Source organism: Phocoena sinus, chromosome 15, assembly GCF_008692025.1.
Source record: "Phocoena sinus isolate mPhoSin1 chromosome 15, mPhoSin1.pri, whole genome shotgun sequence".
NCBI classification, from domain to species: Eukaryota; Metazoa; Chordata; class Mammalia; order Artiodactyla; family Phocoenidae; genus Phocoena; species Phocoena sinus.
The window spans coordinates 66,798,342-66,820,300 of record NC_045777.1 but is presented as its reverse complement, the minus strand read 5'-3'; the positions used below and the strand labels follow the sequence as shown (position 1 = coordinate 66,820,300).

The following is a 21,959-nucleotide window of genomic DNA, read 5'->3' as shown; positions in this document are numbered from 1 at the left end:
GGACCATAAGCTCCTTGAGGGCAGAGACAGTCTTTCGTCTCTGAATACAGTGTCCCCTGGTGCACAGTAGTCATTCATGGATGTTTATGAAGCCAAACTACTGGGACTCCTCAGTACCCCTCATTTCTTAGTACTCATAAAAGGCTCTTCATCTGAACTTTGGAGAAAGTAAGAGAGGAAACCTAGGTCGCAGGGAGTTTGCAGAAGGAGAAGGAGGGAGGAAGAGATAAAGAAGGGCCCAGGCCTGAGTGAGGCCCAATTCCATTCAACTCGACAAACACCAACTGGCCCTGGACGTCCTCCGCTCCCAGGATGCCAAGAGAGCCTCACCAAGCGGTCCTTCTTGTCTTCTAAGAGACATTTCATGGCAGTGCGGAATTGCTGAGCATCAGTTCCCCTCAGGTCCTCCAGCAGTTTCCAGGGCTGGTACAAACATTGTTCCAGGTGGTTTTCCATGACTGCCTGGATATGGAACGTTAGGAGAGTCAGTGAGGACAGGACAGGAGCACGTGGTCAGCACCACGGCCAGCAGCCCAGCCTGGCCACCTAATTCCCTGCAGAGACCGCAAGCTGGCAGCCCGCACACGTTTGGTTGAATTGGCTCCAAAATTTTTTATGAGCTGCTAACATTTAAAATTCATGGAATTCCTCACAAAAATCCAAATTTCCAACTTTTCTTGGAAGCCACAAAGAAGTGGCAACGCTGGGCATACATCCCCTTCTGTGCAATAATCAACAGGCAGAGGGACAGCTGCTCACAGTAATTACTCTTCTGGCTCACCACCCTCTAGGTAGCTGATTTCCCCATGGCCTGCCTGGTCCCTGCAGGTGATTGAAGTTTCAGGTCCAGGGCAGCTGGCCTCTACCCGGAAAGTTTACTACTTCCAGATGGGCACTGCTCAAACCCTCTCCCATGCTCCAAGCCCCCAGCACAGGAGCAAATTTCAGGCAGCATGAACTCCCCGTGGCACCCCCTCCAGGGTGAGGGGCAGAGGCCAGCAGCCTCTCCTGAAAGAGATTTCCTCTGCTATCTGGGGAATTCTTTTCTAAATCTTCCTTAAATAGAGGTGCTCTAGAAAGGTAGCATAATGTGACATCACGGACAAAAGGTGAGCTCTAGCACCAGATAACCTGTGTGCAAATCCCCACCTTGCCACTTACTAGTTGTACGGCCTCGGGCAAGTTCCTTAACTAGGATGGTTAGATGAAATACAAGATGCCCAGTTAAATTTGACTTGCAGATAAACGAATAATTTTTTAGCATAAGTATATCCCAAATATTGCATGGGACATACTTACACTAAAAAAATGTATTCGTTGATCATCTGCAAGTCAAATTTAACTGGGAAACCTGTATTTTTATTTGATAAATGGGCAACAGTATCCCTGGGTCTCAGCTGAAAGGCGGGAACAACAGTCAAACTTACTATGTAAGTAAGAATTAATCCTAGGTCATGAGGAGTAAATGATGAAATGATGATGTAAAGTGTTCTCAGTAAGCACCAGCCATTATTCTCTGCCCTGAATGAGTTGAATGTTTACTCAGTGTCTCTCCCCTTAGAATGAAAGGCCCACGTGGGTAGTAATGTGACCGCCTGTTCTCCTGAGTCTCCAGTGTCTAGAACTGTGCCTGGCAGAGAATAGAGGCTGGATAAGTAGATATTAAATGAATAAATGAATATACAAATAGGAAGAGAGGTAGTATAGCTCCTAATCAGGTTAAAATATACACATTTTGTGAGAAACCCTACTGCTAGAGAGAAAGGGCAGGCATCACTTCTCTTCAGATTGCACAGATGAACATGGCGAAGAAAGCAGATGCCATGAGGCCACCAGCCACCTCCACCTAGTGGGTGTCCTGGTAAATGGATAACAACCAGGCTTCTGAGTGTCGTTCTCACATGAATGTTGGTTGACACTTTCAACTTCACTATAAGGTAAGTAAAAACCGAAACAAAAAAGACGTATGTCAGAACTTCATTCGTCAATGACATGACTTCTTTGCTGAATCAAATAATAGTCTTTGAAATCTGAAAGAATGTTGTCTCAATTTTCTGTGCTATTCACAGTGTATTGGTAAAGGCAAAACAAAACGCCCTGGGCTACAGATTACGCTAATGAGGCATGTGCTGGCCAATTCACCGCAGTCCCCACCAGGCCCTATTGTTCCCCAAGGCAAATATCCACTGCCATCCATTTACATGTTTGTGCTACTGTTTTTCTTCTAGTAGAGTTAAAAGGGAAGAAAAATATTTCTTGGACCCATGATTGAGAGACTGATAATTATACCCAAAGGTCCACTCTCTTGTAATTATTTTGGGGACAGAATCCCATAAGTTTTAGCTGGGTACATGGCCTCTCATCTTGCTCCTCTGCAGTAAGATGTGACTGTGGACTGTGAGCCAATGAAACGTGAGCAGGAAGAAGTATGCAACTTGCAGGTCACATCCTTAAAGAGAGGCCATTCAGCCTTCACTTCCTCTTTCCCACCACACCCTCTCTGGGTTGGAGAATGGATGTGCTGTTTCAATCATGTGGGCAACCACCTCCTAGATGATGACAAAGCAATAAGACAGAAGGAACCCAGGCCCCTCGATGGCCTTTTGAAGTAGAGCTGTCTCTCCTCTCTGGACCTCCCACCTAGCCCTGGACTATTCTATGAGATAGAAGTAAACTAAATTGTTTGAGCTGCTGCAATCTACGGTCTCTTTGTTAGAGTAGCTCAGCCTATACTCTAATACCAGTCCGTGACCTTGGACCACTACCGATCTGTGGCCCGACAGGAACCAAGTCGCACAGCAGGAGGTGAGCGGCGGGCAAGCATGCAAAGCTTCATCTGTATTTACAGCCGCTCCCCATCACTCGCATTACCGCCTGAGCTCCGCCTCCTGTCAACATTATGGTGAGTTCTACACTTACTTCATTATATATGACAATGTAATAACAACAGAAATAAAGTGCACGATAAATGTAATGCACTTGAGTCATCCCGAAACCATCCCCTCGATCCCAATCCATGGAAAAAACTGTCCTCCATGAAACCGCTCCCTGGTGCCAAAACGGTCGGGGACTGCTGCTCTAATACACCATGTCTCCATCAAAAGTGGAAAAATGAAAGAGAGACAAAGGAGCTTATATCACGTTTCAAAAAACACTGGACAGAACATGCTTCTTTGTGGAAGTGAAGACTAGCTCTCCACCTAGCCCACTTCTCTGACTTACCTGGCCCCTGAGTTTGCAACCCCTGAGCACTGAGAGGGGAACACTGGGACGGGTCTCAGATACACACCTGCAGGCTGGGGATGGTGAAGGCAACGTTCCGTGAATTCAGATAGGCCACGACTCTGTGGGACAGGTCTGCCGTCCACACGTGGGAGCTTCAGTTGAAGACAGACAGGAGAAGGTCATGGTGACAGGCTCGCCTAGGATGAGCAGTTCCCCTACTAGCTGAGTGATCAGGGGACCGAGGTTCAGAACGGACAATGAAGATGGGCCGGGATGCTAGGAACTCTGTGCTTAGAGGTAGGAGATGTGTTTCCTTGGCACAGTAAGGGGGAGTTTCCAATTCCAGGAATCAGCCTGCATACCAGTCTCTCAAAGACAATGATCAATTTGAAGTTGTGTGCTATATTCTAAATCCCATAACAATCCACTCAGATTAATAATCCAAACAGATTGACTTGGAAAGGTGTCCTGACTATATTAAGTTTAAAAAACAGATGCTTTGTATACCATGAGAGGCTGAAATGGCATAGTTAGGACTGTAGGCTCGAAACCTGGGTTTGAATCCTGGCTCTACCACTGAACTGTACGGCCTTAGGCAGTTTACTGAATTGTCCTGTGCCTCGGTTTCCCTTTCTGTGTAATACAGCTAACAACTGTGAGAATTAAATCTGTTCACACACGTAAAGTGCTTAAAACATTGACCAACACGTAGAAAATGCACAACTTCATTCATAACAGCCAAAAATTGGAAACAACTCAAATATCCAACAGCAGGTGAAATGTTAAACAGATGGTCTGGAATGGAATGCCACTCATCCAGACAAAAGGAGTGAGGTGGACTTTTGCTTTCAGCTGTGATGGAATAATTGGCAGTAGATAAATCTTCCTGCCTTAAACAGTTAGAAGGCCTTTTATAGTCACATTTTTTATAGATGCATAGATAGATGGATAGACAGATAGCTAGATTAAAACTTTTAGCCTGAAAGAATATCTCCAAAGCTATCAACTGGAGTTACCTTAGGGAGAAGACTGTTTATGGGGATCTTCTACTTTAATATAATTAAGTGCTCCTGTCATGGGGCCCCAAGGCTCCCATTTCTCCTTCATAGTACTTGTTATATTAGAATTATCTGTTAATATTTGTCTTTCCATAGGACTATCTAGTGCCCTGCTCCACATCCCTGGTATCTAACACCAGCCTGTACACAGAATATAAAGTGACAGTGAGAGCAAAGTAACAGTGAATCCTGGAGTCAGGCTGCTGGACACACACCCCAGCTCCACCATTTCCCAGCTGTGTGACCTTAAATCACCTCCCTGGGCCTCAGTTTCATTATTCTGTCCAATGGGGTAACAATAGGGCCTATTTGGGTGGGAGGAGGGGGAGGCTTGGGAAGATTACATGTGTTTCTATGCATAAAAGCACTTAGAATAGTACCTGCTACATAGTAAGCAGTCAGTAAATGTTAGCTCTTGTGCTAGAGCAGAGGGGGCCAAAATTGAGTTGAACGAATGTATCTATTCCAAAGCACTTGTTCATTGGGTGATATTTTTTGTAATGAGTACATTTTACTTTTTATAGTTAAGAGACTTCCATTAAGAATTTTTATTAAACGTCTATTCCATCCCTTCCCCTCCCCTTTAGGATGAGTTACCTTTGAAACTGTATGAGATCCAGCAATGCTACAATGGAAATAAAATGAAAAGACAACTTAAAAAGGAATCATTCCAGAGAGATCATAGGCGCATTCTGTTTGAAATTCTTAGAAGCAACAAGCAGGGACAGCAGGGACATTACCATTCAGGTAGCTTCCATCTATTATTTCTTCCTAAAAGGCAAAGAGATAATGTCGAGTATAACATCCAAAGTCGGCAGCTCCAGTACAGAGGATGTTGTTTAAAATAAAATGGATACTCACCGCCATTTTTTGCAACAAAGGAGGCAAATCTGCAACAAAGCCATTGAATGTATAAATAGAATTGAACTGGATGACCCTCAAAAATACAAATATGTATTAAGAAAAGAGCCCCTGAAAAGGTTACTCGTGAAGGAAATTTTTAGTGAATTTTAATTATACTTGTGAGCATATGTGCCAGTGTGAAAAAACCTTGGTTTGAAAAACCCTTTCAGAATGATCCTGAAAATTCTACACTTACGTGGGTACACACACACACAGGCACGCACACATCTCAAAACACTTTGCGGCATCATGTACCTAAATTGATCTAACCCCACTCCATTCCCTAAGATGTGTGGAATCCATGACAGATGATTCCTCCCTCGGGACTTACCCTGCCGGGAATCTGGAACTCCATGACTTGCCACTCCATGGATCAGAAAAAGGAACAGCAAAAGAGAGTATGTCCTAGGTTCCTGAGACATTCTCCTGTAGTTAATTCAAGCAAAGAAAAATTCAGATTTGATTCAGGTTGTATCTGTAAATATATTTAGGAACATTCAGAAGATAAAAGGGGGAAAAATAGACCCAGAATTCCTTGAGGTGTTTTTTTTTAATTTTAAATTCCATCCACTTTGCTCCATCTAAACCCTATGCTACTATAAGACACAATCATCTCTCTCCTCACTCTACAATGGCCTGTTTATATTCTGACATCTACTTCTCATTCCCCTCAATCAAACAAAAAGCAACAGCTAAAAGCATGGATTCTGTTATATCTGACAAAGGACTTATATCTAGAATATGAAAAGAACTCTAAAAATTCGGTAAGTAGAAGATAAACAAGCCAATAGGGAAAAAATATAAACTTAAACTTCATTTAAAAAAAAATACATTTGGGCTTCCCTGGTGGTGCAGTGGTTGAGAGTCCGCCCGCAGATGCGGGGGACACGGGTTCATGCCCCGGTCCGGGAAGATCCCACATGCCGCGGAGCGGCTGGGCCCGTGAGCCATGGCCGCTGAGCCTGCGCGTACGGAGCCTGTGCTCCACAATGGGAGAGGCCACAACAGTGAGAGGCCCACATACCACAAAAAAAAAAAAAAAAAAAAAAGTATGGCCAATAAGCACATAAAAGCTTATCAACATCATTAGTGACCAGGAACATGCAAACTGAACCCCTATGAGGTACTGTAACTGAGCCATACCGTATGGAGCCTTCCCAAAACAGACCCACACTCCCTTCCACCTGCCTCTTGTCTATACAAAGATTTTAGCCTCCTAGGCCTTCCCCAAGTTCCAAAGAATATATTTAACCAGGGAAGTGAGAACACGCATAAAAAGGAAAAGAGTCAAGCAAGACAAAATAATAATACTTTAGCCATTAAAGTCAAGGACCTTTAGCTCCTCCTCCAGGACTGTGGATAGTATTCTGAGCCACGTCCCTTGAGCTGTTTTGCAGATACTGAAACCCCCACCAGGTGGAAGAAGTAAACTTATGTTGCCCACAAGCACATAGGCCACAGACCGGTTATAGCCAGAAGGTTAATGATGTCGACTCCCAATTACCACCAACCAATCAGAAGAATGTCCATGAGCTGATCACACACCCCAAATCCCCCTCCTTCACCCTGTCTTGAAAAAACTTTCCCCGAAAGACTTTGGGGATTGGGGGGCCTTTTGAGCACTAGCTCCCTGGACTCCTTGCTTGGTGCCCTGCAATAAATGCTGCACTTTCCTTCACCAAAACCCAGGGTCAATAGATTGGCTTTGCTGCATGCGGGCAAGCGGACCCCAGTTTGATGTGGTAACAAATTCACTACATACACACTAGAATGGCTAAAAGTTAAAAAGACTAACAACACCAAGTGTTGAGGATGATGGGGAGCAGCATGAACTCTTATACGTTGCTGATACGGCCACTCTGGAAAACGATTTGTCTGTGTCTTATAAAGTTAAGTATACAATACTCTATGATCCAGGAATTCTGCCCCTAGGTATTTACCCAGGAGAAGTTAAAACATACGTCCATACAAAGATTTGTAGAGTTCCATTCCAAAAATTGGAAACAACTCAAATGTTCAACAATAGATGAAAATTTAAACAAATACGGTATATCCATTCAGTGGAATACCACTCATCAATAAATAAGGAATGCGTTGGACTTCTGCTTCCAGCTATGATGGAGTAATTGGCAGTAGATAAACTCTCTCTCCTTAAACAATTAGAAAACAAACAAAACATGAAACAAAGGTTTTCAGACATTGGACAACAGGTAGGACAAGACTGAGATCCCTGAGAGAAGGGAAACTGTGAGATAATAGAAAATATATATTGGTTTCTGCCCCCAGCTCCTGGAACAGGGCCCCTAAGTCCCTTGTAATTTCCTAAATGATAAGAGCACTAGGAGGATCTCTTGTTCTAATATTTGGTTTTTGACCCATCACTGACACAGGGCTCCTAAACCCTTGTAAATTCTTAAGTGATAAGAGTACTAGGAGTGGTACAGCCACTATGGAGGACAGTATGGAGGTTCCTTAAAAAACTACAAATAGAACTACCATATGACCCAGCAATCCCACTACTGGGCATATACCCTGAGAAAACCAAAATTCAAAAAGAGTCATGTACCAAAATGTTCACTGCAGCTCTATTTACAATAGCCCGGAGATGGAAACAACCTAAGTGCCCATCATCGGATGAATGGATAAAGATGACGTGGCACATATATACAATGGAATATTACTCAGCCATAAAAAGAAACAAAATTGAGCTATTTGTAACGAGGTGGATAGACCTAGAGTCTGTCATACAGAGTGAAGTAAGTCAGAAAGAAAAAGACAAATACTGTATGCTAACACATATATATGGAATTTAAGAAAAAAAAATGTCATGAAGAACCTAGGGGTAAGACAGGAATAAAGACACAGACCTACTGGAGAACGGACTTGAGGATATGGGGAGGGGGAAGGGTGAGCTGTGACAGGGCGAGAGAGAGTCATGGACATATATACGCTCACAAAAGTAAGGTAGATAGCTAGTGGGAAGCAGCCGCATGGCACAGGGATATCGGCTCGGTGCTTTGAGACCACCTAGAGGGGTGGGATAGGGAGGGTGGGAGGGAGGGAGATGCAAGAGGGAAGAGATATGGGAACATATGTATAACTGATTCACTTTGTTATAAAGCAGAAACTAACACACCATTGTAAAGCAATTATACCCCAATAAAGATGTTAAAAAATAAAATAAAATAAAAATTAAAAAAAAAAAAAACTAAAAATAGATCTACTATATGATCCAGCAATCCCACTCCTGGGCATATATCCGGAGAAAACCATAATTTGAAAATATACATGCACCCCAATGTTCCTAGCAGCACTCTTCACAATAGCCAGGACATGGACACAACCTAAATGTCCATCAACAAAGAAAAGGATAAAGAAGATGTGGTACATACATACAATGGAATATCACTCAGCCATAAAAAAGAATGAAATAATGCCATTTGGAGCAACATGGATGGACCTAGAGATTGTCATACTGAGTGAAGTAAGTCAGAGAGAGAAAGACAAATATCATATGCTATCGCTTATATGTGGACTCTAAAAAAAAAGGTTACAAATGAACTTATCTACAAAACAGAAATAGAGGGACTTCCCTGGTGGCACAGTGGTTAAGAATCTGCCCGCCAACGCAGGGGACACAGGTTCGAGCCCTGGTCCAGGAAGATCCCATATGCCGCGAGCAACTAAGCCCATGAGCCACAACTACTGAGCCTGCCCTCTAGAGCCCATGAGTCACAACTACTGAGCCCACATGCCACAACTACTGAAGCCCGTGCACCTAGAGCCCGTGCTCCACAGCAAGAGAAGTCACCGCAATGAGAAGCCTGCGCGCCACAACAAAGAGTAGCCACTGCTCACCACAACTAGAGAAAGCCCGCGCGCAGCAACGAAGACCCAACGCAGCCGAAAATAAATAAATAAACAAATTCAAAAAAAAACAAAACAGAAATAGAGTTACAGATGTAGAACATAAACTTATGGTTACCAGGGGATAAGGTGAGGGAGGGATAAATTGGAAGACTAGGACTGACATTTACATACTACTATACAAAAAATAGATAACTAATAAGAGTCTACTGTATAGCACAGAGAATTCTACTCAGTACTCTGTAATGGCCTACATGGGAAAAGAATCTAAAAAAGAGCAGATATATGTATAACAGATTCACTTTGCTATACACCTGAAACTAACACAACATTATAAATCAACTATACCCCAATAAAAAATTTTTTAAAAAGAGCACTAGGTGTATCTCTTGTTCCTTTTTTTTTTTTTTTTTTTACAGGCTCCGGACGCGCAGGCTCAGCGGCCATAGCTCACGGGCCCAGCCGCTCCGCGGCATGTGGGATCTTCCCGGACCGGGGCACGAACCCGTATCCCCTGCACCGGCAGGCGGACTCTCAACCATTGCGCCACCAGGGAAGCCCTCTTGTTCTAACGAGGCAACTCTGGGTGGGCTCTTGGATGGAGACTGGTCACCAGAGAGACCAAGCCATGATTAGAAGCTTGGGATTTTCAGCCCCACCCTCCCATCTTCCAGAGAGGGGAGAGGGCTGAGAATGGAGTTAATAACTAATTATGCCTATGTGAGGAAGCCTCCAATAATAGGGGTTTCAGGGTGCTTCCAGGTTGACGAACACATTCACATCAGGGGGGTGAACACCCCAACTCCCTGGGGACAGATGCTCCTGAGACCTGAGACCCTCCCAGACCTCATCTTATGTGTCTCCTCATCTGGCTATTCATCTGCATCTTTTATCATATCCTTTAATAAGCTGGTAAATGTTTCCCTGAGTTCTGTGAGCTGCTCTAGCAAATTAATTGAACCTGAGGAGATGGTCATGGAAACCTCTGATTTGTAGCCAAATCAGACAGAAGTTGTGGGTAACTTGGAGACCTGCTACTTGAGATTGGTGTCTGAAGTGGGATGGGAGAAGTCTTGAGGGACTGAGACCTTAACCTGTGGGACCTGAGGCTACCTCCAGGTAGACAGTGTCAGAGTTAAGTTGAATTGTAGGACACCCAGCTGGTGTCACAGAATCACTTGGCGTAAGGAAAATCCTCCACACGTTTGGTGACCAGGAGGGTCAGAAGTGATGTGTTCTGTGTTGAGTGTCTTGAGTGAGTAGTAAAGGAGACACACAGGTAAAAGGCTTATAGGAAGAGAACAGAGAAGGAGGGGGAGAACTGGGGTTTTCCTTACTTAGGAAGGAAAGCTGAGGTTTTTCTGTAAGTGCCCCTGCTCGCTGCCTGGAGTCTCTAGACCACAGCACCAGAAGGAGAATCCCAACAGAGCTGAGGAGACAGAGTAGGGGTTTAGGGAAATCAAGGCAACTAGAATCCACAGGGAAGACTACTTGAGGAGGGATTTGCACAGAGAGAAAGTTCTAGAGATTTGAACAAGGGTCGCTTGAGTCTTTGGCTGAATATTGGTCTGTCTATGCCTATACATGTAAGAAACCACCTGAAGCTGAAGAAAGAACCACCAGTAATAAGCAGAGCAATCCCTGGAGTTCACCCAGGGTGGAGAATAATTCCCAACTACCAGTGGAAAACCTCCAAATACATGGAGCATCAAGGACAGTTCTCAGTGAAGTACTGCCTCAGTAATAGGCTGAATTAGCCCTAAAGTCTGCCCTGGACCTACCCTAACAAAGCTTAAAAGCAAGCCTTGGAAGAATCAAGTTGATTCTAAATAACTAGACTGCATCCTAGAACAAAACCCAACAATATTTAAAGGAGTGTCACAAAATCCAGAAATGTAAATCCAAAATGTCCAGCATCCAATTAAAAATTGAATATATGGCTGGTTACCATAGAAAAAAACCCAGTCCACAGAAAGAGATCCAGAAATGACACAGAAGATCAAATCAGTAGACCGGATGACTATTATAAATATATTCTGTAAGTTCAGGAAAGTAGAGAAAAGGATAAAGATGTAAAGGAGAGACATGGAAGATAAAAAAAAACCTCAGGAAAAGGAATAAACTGATTTATGCACCAACATGGATGAACCTCAAAAACATTATGCCAAACAAAAGAAGCCAATCACAGAAGAGTACATATGGCATGATTTCATTTATATGAAACTCCATGATAGGCAAAATAATCTACAGTGACAGAGAACAAATAAGTTGCCTGGGACTCTACTGGGTGCAGCGGGAGGAATTTATTGCAAAAGAACACAAGGGAACTTTGGGGGCGACATTTCTATACCTTGATTTTGGTGGTTGTTACACAGGTACATACATTTATTGAATCTCATCAAACTCTACACTTTAAATGGATGCATTTTATTGTAATATAAATTATACCTCACAGAAGCTGATATCAAATGAGAAAGGAAAAGCATGGACTGTGGAGCAGGACTGCCTGGATTGAATCTCATCTCTGCTACTTAGTAGCTGTGTGATGTTGGACAAGTTACTGAATCTCTCTGTGCTTCCATTTCCTCATCTGTCAGATGCGGTTAATAAATGGTACCTACCTCATAGTGTCATATGAGGATAAAATGAGTTAATGAAGTAAATCATTTAGAACAATGCTTGGCATGAAGAAAGCTCTACATATGGGTTTATTAAATAAACAAATAAGCCAGACTGATGTTTTCAAAATTCAACTCATGGGAAAGTCTGGAGAAAGAATGTTCCAGAAAAAGGGAATCAGAAGTGCAAAGGCTTTGACATTAGGAATGCAATTTACATATGCAATAAATCACAAGAGGATGAGAGCAGTAGATGAGGTTAAGTCATCATTAGCAACTTGACTTTTACTTGGAGGGAGATGGGAGCCACTGAAGTGATATTAGCACAAGAGTAAGAGCTGTGCTCTGACTTTTAAAAAACTGGCTCCATAACACCAACTGCTGTGTTGAGAAGAACCTGAAGGGGGGCAACAGCTAAAGCAGAGAGAGCAGTAAGAGATGACAATGATGATGACTTAGTCACCGATGGCAGTAAGGGCGGTGAGATGTGGTTGGGGGTATTTTGAAGGTGCAGCCGATAGACCGAATGTGAGGAATAAAAGACAGAGAAGTCACAGACACCTCCAAGGATTTGGGCCTGAGCATCTAGAGAGGTGAGAAATGGGAAAAACCGTAGGAGTTGCAGGTTTGGGGGAGAGGCCCTGGAGCTCAGATGTGGACAAGCTAAGCTTGAGAAGACTATTAATTGTTCGAGTGGAGAAAGCAAGTAGGCAGTTTGGTGTTTGAGCCTGCAGTTAGGGGAGAGCTCCAGACTGGAGCTATCTATGCAGAGCAGTCAGCATATACTTGAACCCAGGACACTGGATGAGATCACCAAGAAAGTGAGCGTAGGGAGACATGGGTAAGTTTCAAGGACTGAGACCCAAGCATTCCTTGGTTAAAATGTTAGGTAGACCAGGTGCAACCAGCAAACTCAGAACTGTAGGAAACTCCCCAGAATAAACAACCTAGTTTCTTCAGCAAATATACTGCAAAGAGACAGACAGAAATAGACACAGACACACACACACACACACACACACACACACACACACGGAGGAACTTAAAAAACTTAAGAGATATAACAATTACTTGTAGCATACAGACTCTATTTGCATCTTGATTCAAGCAAACCGTAAAAAACAAAGACTGTGGGACAACTGGGGAAATTTGCACCTTGACTGGTTATCTGAAGATTTTAAAGAAATACTGTTGATAACAGAAATGTGGTTATATTTTTAAAGGAGTACTTATCTTTTAAAGGAGGGATGTTGGTTCACACACTGGCCCCCATACAGGGAGGGTAAGGGGAGACTGAGGAAGATTGGTGGGGGACAGGTGTAATAGGCAAGGAGACCTACTTACAATGCCTGTCTTTGTTGTTGTTGTCGTTACATATTTTATTGAGGGATTTTTTGTTTTGTTTTGTTAATTTAATTTTTATTTTATATTGTAGAGTTGATTTACAATGTTGTGTTAGTTTCAGGTGTACAGCAAAGTGATTCCGTTATACATACACATACAGCCACTCTTTTTCAGATTCTTTTCTCATAAAGGTTATTACAGAATACTGAGTAGAGTTCCCTGCGCTATACAGTAAGCTTGTCTTGAGGGGCCGCAAGATCCCCACCCCCGCCCCCCGGAATATAGAAAGGTTATAGAGGCCTTAATGGAGCTCAGTCACGTATACTGTCCAGAGGGTCTCAACAACACACTGCTCTCTCAAGGCTGCGTCCTTGAAAACGCTCCCACTGTGGGAACAGTGAGCAGAATGTACGTTCCAAGGATGGGGGAGGGGTGAGGAGGCTCTGATTCCCAAGTCCAGCTCCAGGGTCAACAGGCGGTCACGTCCTCTCGATGACCTCCTACAAGGGGCTAGCAAACTACAAGCCAAGGGCCAAATTCAAAGGCTACCTGGTTCTGTGTGGCTCCTGAGCTAAAAATGGTTTTTACATTTTTAAAGTTTCAAAAAATCAAAAGAACGGCATTCCCTGACACGTGAAAATTTCATGTTTGAAATTTAAACGTTAGTGTCCATAAATACAGTTTTATTGGACTACAGCCATTTCATTCATTTAAGTATCGTCTACGGCTGCTCGCACACTACAACGGCAGAGCTGGGAAGTTGCAACAGAGGCTGTGTGGCCCACGAAGCCAAAAATATTTACTCTCTGTTCCTTTACTGAATAAGTTTGCCAAGCCCACTTTTAGAGCTACACTCATATATTTACAGAAGAAATGTGACATTTGAGATGGCTTCAAAATAATACAGGAGGGAGGAAATAGGGATGGATGAAACAAGTTGACAACTGAAGCTGGGTGATGGGTACATAAGGCCCATTATATTCTTGTGTCTACCTTTATATGGGCTTGAAATTTTCCACATAAATGATTTTTTTAAAGAAAAAGCAAAACAAAAAAGACTGTTTTTTTGGGCTTCCCTGGTGGTGCAGGGGTTAAGAATCCGCCTGCCAATGCCGGGGACACGGGTTTGAGCCCTGGTCCGGGAAAATCCCACATGCTGCGGAGCAACTAAGTCCATGCATAATTACTGAGCCTGTGCTCTAGAACCCGCGAGTCACAACTACTGAGCCCAAGTGCTGCAACTACTGAAGCCTGTGTGCCTACAGCCCGTGCTCCACAACAAGAGAAGCCACCGCAATGAGAAGCCTGCGCGCTGCAACGAAGAGTAGCCCCCGCTGGCCGCAACTAGAGAAAGCCCGCGCGCGGCAATGAAGACCCAACACAGCCGTAAATAAATAAATAAATAAAATTTAAAAAAAGAGAGAGACTGTGTTTTTTCATAAAAGTAAGTGGAGAGATAAGAAGGAACTGGGAAAGGGGGCTGAGAGGAGTGGCCAGAGGACTGGTAGGAGAACAGGTGAGGGTGGTGCCTGACTCCCAGGCCCACTTCAGTCACAGGATGCCACCCCCTTGGGAACTTGCACCATAATGCACACCCATGGTTTCTTGAGATTATAGGCGCCCCAGCACCCTCTAATACAGATTCCCCTGCTATTGCCTGGCTTGTTATGTAAATAGATTCTTTATCCCCCATGGGGACTTCTCAACCAACTTTGGAAACAGGTATGCTCACTTGACCGCCCAGGGCAAAAACAAACTGAAACTTTTGAAACCTCCAGACACCAAAAGCAGCGCATTCTAACAGGTTTTGAGCGAACCTGATCCCAAAGCACTTTGTAGACACATTCTGCTCCATCAATCCCACCCCGCAGGCTAGTATGTTCAACTCTCATAATAACTCTTACTGGTTTGGGGGCTTTGGGGAACCTTTGGCCCTTTTTTCTCCCTTCCCTTTGGTCAGCTGCCCTGGGGCATTGGCCTCATTCACAATTCTCCAGTTTCCCAGACAATGAGGCTTCTTGTGCTTATTGCTACAGTCTCCCTATTAACTATACAAGGGGTTTACAATTACTGAAACAGATGCCCCACTTTCTACCGCACATAGAGTCTTCGTTCCAACGAAACCCCAGCCCATCGCCAGGATGGGATTTGGTTTTAATTAAAAGCCCTTCGGGTCACTCTCTTTCAGGAGCTCGGCCAAGAGGATTAAAAGGACTGAGCTGGGCAACGGCGATTTGGGGGTCGATAGTTTCCTCCACGCACCCCGCCCCTCTTCCCACCTAAAGGCCCTCTCCCAGCAGATGGGTGAAAATCAGGCAACCAAGGACTGCTTTGAAGGAACTCAAAATGAAACCAGCAACAATAACCACAAACCTGAAATGAACACGGTTTCCTAAAACACCTCGTGCTTTTGGATGAGCAGGGAGGATTCAGCTTTAAAACCCAGAAAGGTGCAGGCAAAACAGGATGAGCTGGTCACCCAGGGGATGAGAGACATTTCATCTTCCATGAAACTTGCAAAGATGCTAGGAGGCTCCCCCAACGCTGGGGCATCCCATCCCAGACACAAACCGACAATTCAAAAGTACATGAAGTTTTACTGTCTGCAAAGCAGCTCCATTTAAGGTCTGTATCATGGACACATACATACGGACCTACAGACACTATCTTGGAGATTTTCTCCCAGAAACAAAAATCAAAAGAAACACAAGGGCTTCCCTGGTAGCACAGTGGTTGAGAGTCCGCCTGCTGATGCAGGGGACACGGGTTCGTGCCCCGGTCCGGGAAGATCCCACATGCCGCGGAGCGGCTGGGCCCGTGAGCCACGGCCGCTGAGCCTGCACGTCCGGAGCCTGTGCTCCGCAACGGGAGAGGCCACAACAGTGAGAGGCCCACGTACCGCAAATAAATAAATAAATAATTAATTAAAACCCCACAAGACTATTTTCATTACTATGAATGCAAAGTGGGCTAACTTGTCTGGTTTGTCGAATACCAGGCTATTTGAACTGGATTTGGATTTTATTTCAAACCATGGCGTTAGAACTGCCCGGCTCACAAGGGTTGTAGAACTCAAGGGAATAAGAGCTCTCTGGACTAGAGGCATGAGGCCTAAGTGCCGGTCCCAGCTCTGTCACTGATAGCGAGACTCTGGACAGTCATTCCCCTTCCTCTCTTTTAGTGTCAGGAGAGCAAAATGGAAGGCCTGGGATTCTGTGATAAAAGAAGAGACAGGAGGATGCTGGTGTCACTGGGCATCTTCCATCTGCCGGACCAATTCATTTACTCAATCCACCAGCCCTGAAGGTTTACTTTACGTGGTCTCAGAGATGAGTTCAGTGGACATGCAGAGGTCACAGAGCAAGCAAATGGCGGGACTCCCTAGTAATCATAATTGTAGCAACCTTTGAATGAGAGAGAACAAAGCACGTGCCCCTCTATGCACATTGCCTCTCTCAGTCCTTGCAGAATCTTTGAGGCAAATATTACTGTTATTTCTATTTCACAGACGAGGAAACGGGTTCTAAAAGGTCCAGTGACCTGCCCGAGGTCACACAGCTAGTAGGTGGCAGGGCCAGGTCCCAAACCCAGAGCTAAATGATTCCAAGCACATACTGGCTCTGCTCTCCAGCCTCTGCTCAGTAACTCTGAACCTAAAACTCCAGGTGGGAGGTGCCACCTCAGGGATAGAAGCCCCCGTTTTCATTTAAACCACCCATTACCAGCTGTGTGCTCTTCAACAAATTCCTTGACCTCTCTGAGCTTGCATTTCCTCCTCTGTCCCATGGAGATGCCAAGAGTACCTCCCTCCGAAAGACTGTATAAACATTTTTAAAGTTCATCAATTTATGCAATGCAGAGTCAGTACTATGCTCTTCCTGAATACTCTCATTTCTTGCTCGCAACAGCCATGAGATAAAATATGTAAACTATGCAAACAACTTTCCTTATATGTAAAATATGTTTAAAAACCTGAGCCCAGGGGGCTTCCCTGGTGGCGCAGTGGTTGAGAGTCTGCCTGCCGATGCAGGGGACACGGGTTCGTGCCCCGGTCTGGGAAGATCCCACGTGCCACCGAGCGGCTGAGCCGGTGAGCCATGGCCGTTGGGCCTGCGCATCTGGAGCCTGTGCTCCACAACGGGAGAGGCCACAACAGTGAGAGGCCCGCGTACCGCAAAAAAAAAAAAAAAAAAAAAAAAAACCTGAGCCCAGCGTGGGACATATAAACACTCGATGAATAGTAGCTATTATTATTACTGATGCTATTGTTGTTGCTCCTGGTATTATCATTTTCTTCTTCTTACTATTATTAAGTGGCTTCGGATCCCTTTCTTGGAAATTTCCTCCCCACCCCCTCCCATGACGCCGTCGCCCCCGCGAGCCCTTAAAGCCGCTGAATCCGCCATTTGCCCCCTCTCCTTTGTCTGTCACCCGCCGCCCCAGGCACACCTTGTGCCCCTTCCCTGCACCGGGCCCGCGTCGAGCTCCTGGCCCCCGCGCGACCCCAGCGCCTGAGCTGCGCCCGCCCGCGTCCCTGCGCCTGGCCCCGCGGGGTCCTCCCCAGCCGCCCGCGCCTCACCTGCGGTGCCCCGCTTGGCTGCTCTGAGTCCAGCGCGCGGGCGGTGGGAACCGCGCCCACCTCCCGGCAGCGGCGGCCGAGCGGAAACCCGGGCACCGAGCGCAGCGGGGGTCACAATCCCGAAGCGTGCAAGACGCAGGCGAAAACGCGCTCTCCCTCGCCCCTCTCCGAGACAGCAGCCAGGAAAGAGGCTGAAGGGCTCTCCAAACACATCCACCAATTACAATGTAGCGACTTTATTTGGATCTGAATTCAAACAAACTATTTTAAAAATGATAGGACAACTGCAGCAATGTAGTCGCTGGATATTTAATGGTTAGGTTTTTTAGGTGTGACAATTGCAGTATGGCTCTTTTTAAAGAGTCCTTATCTTTTGCAGATATATATTTGCAAACCTGAAATATGATGTCTGGGATTTACGTGGAAATAACGGGGACCAAGGAGTGACAGGAATCTGAGTGAAACAAACTGGTCATGTGTTGATACTTGCTGCAGCCTGAGCAGGGGTTATTATTATCTGTTTTCTTCTTTTTCGTGAGCTTGGAATTTTCTGTAATAAAAAGGTTTTTAGAAGAAGATGAAAAGGAAGAAGAGGAAGGGAAAGGGGAAGAAGAACCGTAAAGATATTCAGACCCCTAGGTCAGTAAACGTGGCCAGATTTATATGAGGAGAAAAAAATCCTCAGAAGTAAAAAAGTTTGTGCACCAAAATATTTACTGCAGCAGCATTACATATAAATACAGAAAGAAGGGGTGGGGGGCGGTAGGAAAAGATCCAACTTGAGTTCACCATTAAGGAAATGGTTATGTGAACTATGCTACATCAATTTCGTGGGTTATACAGCTATTTAAATGGGTATTAATAAAGACTGTACAATAGAAACACAAGGAAATCATTTTATATCCAAAAAAAGCCAAATATGAAGTAATATATGTATATGCACTTGTATTAAAACAGAAAGGAAATACATTGAAGTGTTAGGTTTTCATGGTGAAATTATGAATAACTGTCTTTTCTAATGAAAATATAATTGTGAACTCTAGAGATTCCTTGCATTCCTTTACATTTAATGAAATACATCTCAATGCCTGAAATTTTTTTTTAAAAATAACTTTTTTAAAATGTGCAATGCAAAATTACTTTGTGTAATGCAAAATTACTTTGTCAGTGGCAAAATTAGACATCCTCTTCAGAAATGGCCAACTGTACTGCTCTGTTGCTCATCTGATGGTTTTAATGTAATATTTATATTATTTATAAATAGTTGTGGGACTTCTCTGGTGGCGCAGTGATTAAGAATCTGCCTGCCAACGCAGGGGACACAGGTTCGATCCCTGATCGGGGAAGATCCTACATGCCGCGGAGCAGCTAAGCCCGTTCGCCACAACTACTGAGCCTGCGCTCCAGAGCCAGAGAACCACAACTACTGAAGCCTGCGTGCCTAGAGCCCGTGCTCCGCAACAAGAGAAGCCACCGCCATGAGAAGCCACCGCCATCAGAAGCCCGCACACCGCGACGAAGAGTAGACCCCGCTTGCCGCAACTAGAGAAGGCCTGCGCACAGCAACGGAGACTCAAGGCAGCCAAAAACGATAAAATAAACTTATTTTAAAAATAGTTATAATATTTATCAGCATCCTCAAAAACACCCTTTTATCCCCAGGCTCCTGGTTTAATCCTTTAAACAAGAATCTTGCTCTCAAGCACTAAATGATAGAAAATGTCTTCCATCCTTTGTCAATTTTTGATTTAGAAAATAGGTGTCTATGAGTTTCACATGATTTATCTCAGAAGAATAAAAGTATCTTTTTATTGTCAAAAATTTTAATGTTAATTTGTAAATGTGTATGTGTGGGTACACAATATAGATGTAAAAAAGTCTAGAAGGGCATATACCAAAACGTTAACAGTGGTGCTCTAAGATTATGATACAGGTAAAACCTACTTGCATTTTCTTCTTTACACCTGTCGGTATTTTCTACTTTTTCTATAACAAACATGCCAAAACCAGTAGGGCTTTATGATCAGTCACAGCCAGCTTATAAATAATAAATAATAAAAACAAGGTGGCAAAATCAAGGGCAGGGAAAACTTTTTTGTTCTGCTGAGTATAAAAAGGACTGCCAATGTATTCTCAAACACCACAACTCTACCATTTGAAAAGTGTTGAGGGTTCAAAGGCATTTAAAACCCATATTCTGTGTTGACTCCTGAACAGGATATAAGAAAACAGCATTTGGGCATTCTACCTGTTCTTAATTATTTTCCAGAATTTAAGAAATGCAGGTCTGTAATAAGACATTCCAGTTTCACATGGTCATTTATTTGGGGGCAGAGAAAGGGGAGCTTTACTTTTCATTTTACACTTACTGAAAGTAATTTTTAAATGGCTTTGCATCAAAAATACACTAGTATTTAATTCATGTGAATACAGCATATTGACTCTAAAATCCAGAGGGAAATCTTAAGTTCTAGTTATGTAAAAATATTCTCCTAATTTTCCAAAAGTATGAAATTTCATAACTAAAAAGAAGTACTTTGGTATCAGTGGACACTGATTCCAATTCATTGATATCAATATAGATAGCAAGCTATAAAGTGCAAGTTACTAGTAAATGAAACCCAATGCTGTACAAATTGTACTGTAAAAACAAATCATCAAGGAAACGCAAAACCACCTCATATCCACTGAATGGCTACTATCAAGACAAATACAAAATTACAAGTGTTGGGGAGGATATGGAGAAATTGGAACCCTTGTGCACCGTTGGTGGGAATGTAAAATGGTGCAGCCACTGTGGAAAACAATATGGCAATTCCTCAAAAAATTAGACATAGAATTACCATCTGATCCAGCAATTCCACTTCTGGGTATATACCCAAAAGAAGTGAAAACAGTGACTCAAACAGATTATTTGTACACCCATGTTCATAGCAGCATTTTGTTATTATTCTCAATAACAAAAAGGTGGAAGTAACCCAGGTGTCCATTGACAGATGAATGGATAAGCAAAATACATACAATGGAATATCACTCAACTTTAAAAAGGGAAGAGGGACTTCCCTGGTGGTCCAGCAGTTAAGACTCCCTGCTTCCACTGCAGGCGCTGTGGGTTCGATCCCTGGTTGGGGAACTAAGATCCCACATGCCGCGCAGCACAGCCAAAAAAAAAAAAAAGGGGAAGAAATTCTGACACATGCTACAATATGGATGAACCTTGAGATCATTGTGCTAAGTGAAATAAGCCAGTCACAAAAGGACAAATATTGTATGATTCTACTTATATGAGTTACCTAGAAGCGCCAAATTCATAGGAAGCAGAACAGTGATTGCCAGGGGCTGGGGGCGAAGAGGGAATGGGGAGTTAGTGTTTAATAGGTACAGAGTTTCAGTTTTGCAAAATGAAAAGAGTAAAAATGGATAGTGGCGATGGTTGCACAATATGAATGTACGGAATACCACTGAACTGAACACCTAAAAATGGTTAAGATGGTAAATTTCATGTGCTTTTTACAATAAAAAAATTGGAAGGAAAAGATAAATAATGGTACTGTGTCAGTAAACACTAACAATTTAAAAAGTAAGCAACTAAATGGGATGTGGTATGCTGAATTGGCTCCTAGAACAGAAAAAAGGTCATGAACGGAAAAATGGGCCAAGTTGCAATAGTCAGTAGCTTACTTAACAGGAGTGTACTGATGTTAATTTCTTAGTTTAGACAAACATACCGTGGCTTCTATACAAGATAACGTTAGGGGGTTAAGGGTATACAGGAACGCTCTGTACTATCTTTGCAAGGTTTCTTGAAATCTAACACTATTCCAAAATAAAAGTTCATTTTAAAATAAAATTTTAAAAAGCAAGTGACAACTAAGAAGAAGTTAGAATCAACTCCTACATAGAAGACAGACAATACAAATGTATTAGAATTGATAAAGGTAAGCAGCAAAACATACGAACACCTATATAGCTACGGTAGATATGAAATTGTTTTTCTTGTGCCGTTCACTGTTGCCCAGCTATTGCCTCATCATCCACTACTTGCAAAAAGGCAGGCTGTTGAATTTTATATTGCGGTAATATTTCCTTAATGATCCTGGGTGCATTATTTCACTTAGATCTTAGCATGGACACAGTGTGAACTTCCTTCTGCCAATTCATGATTTTCTATCTTTGATAAGTCGTGACTTAGTGAGCATCCTGGTTGTTTCAAGTCAATTACGAGCCCAGTGCTGTGCTCAGTGGACTCCTAGGCAGCAAACCTCAGCCTGGACAACCCTAGCTCAGTCCACCAGCTTCCAGCTGCAACATGGGTGCACTGGATACAAGCTTATTTGGGGGGTACTGAGGCATCTGCACAAACAT

At 43.6% G+C, this 21,959-nt stretch overlaps 1 protein-coding gene across 1 annotated transcript in view; it reads right to left on the bottom strand.

Moving 5' to 3' along the window:
* The window catches only part of OTOA (otoancorin), a 72,823-nt gene extending 55,128 nt beyond the window's left edge, over window positions 1-17,695 (bottom strand). The window contains 7 exon segments of the mRNA XM_032603761.1: window positions 331-462; window positions 3,290-3,377; window positions 4,881-4,908; window positions 5,024-5,054; window positions 5,145-5,173; window positions 5,518-5,612; window positions 17,595-17,695. Coding sequence (XP_032459652.1) covers window positions 331-462; window positions 3,290-3,377; window positions 4,881-4,908; window positions 5,024-5,054; window positions 5,145-5,173; window positions 5,518-5,608 — 399 coding nt within the window. The 5' untranslated portion in view covers window positions 5,609-5,612; window positions 17,595-17,695.
* Between the last annotated feature and the right edge of the window lie 4,264 nt (window positions 17,696-21,959).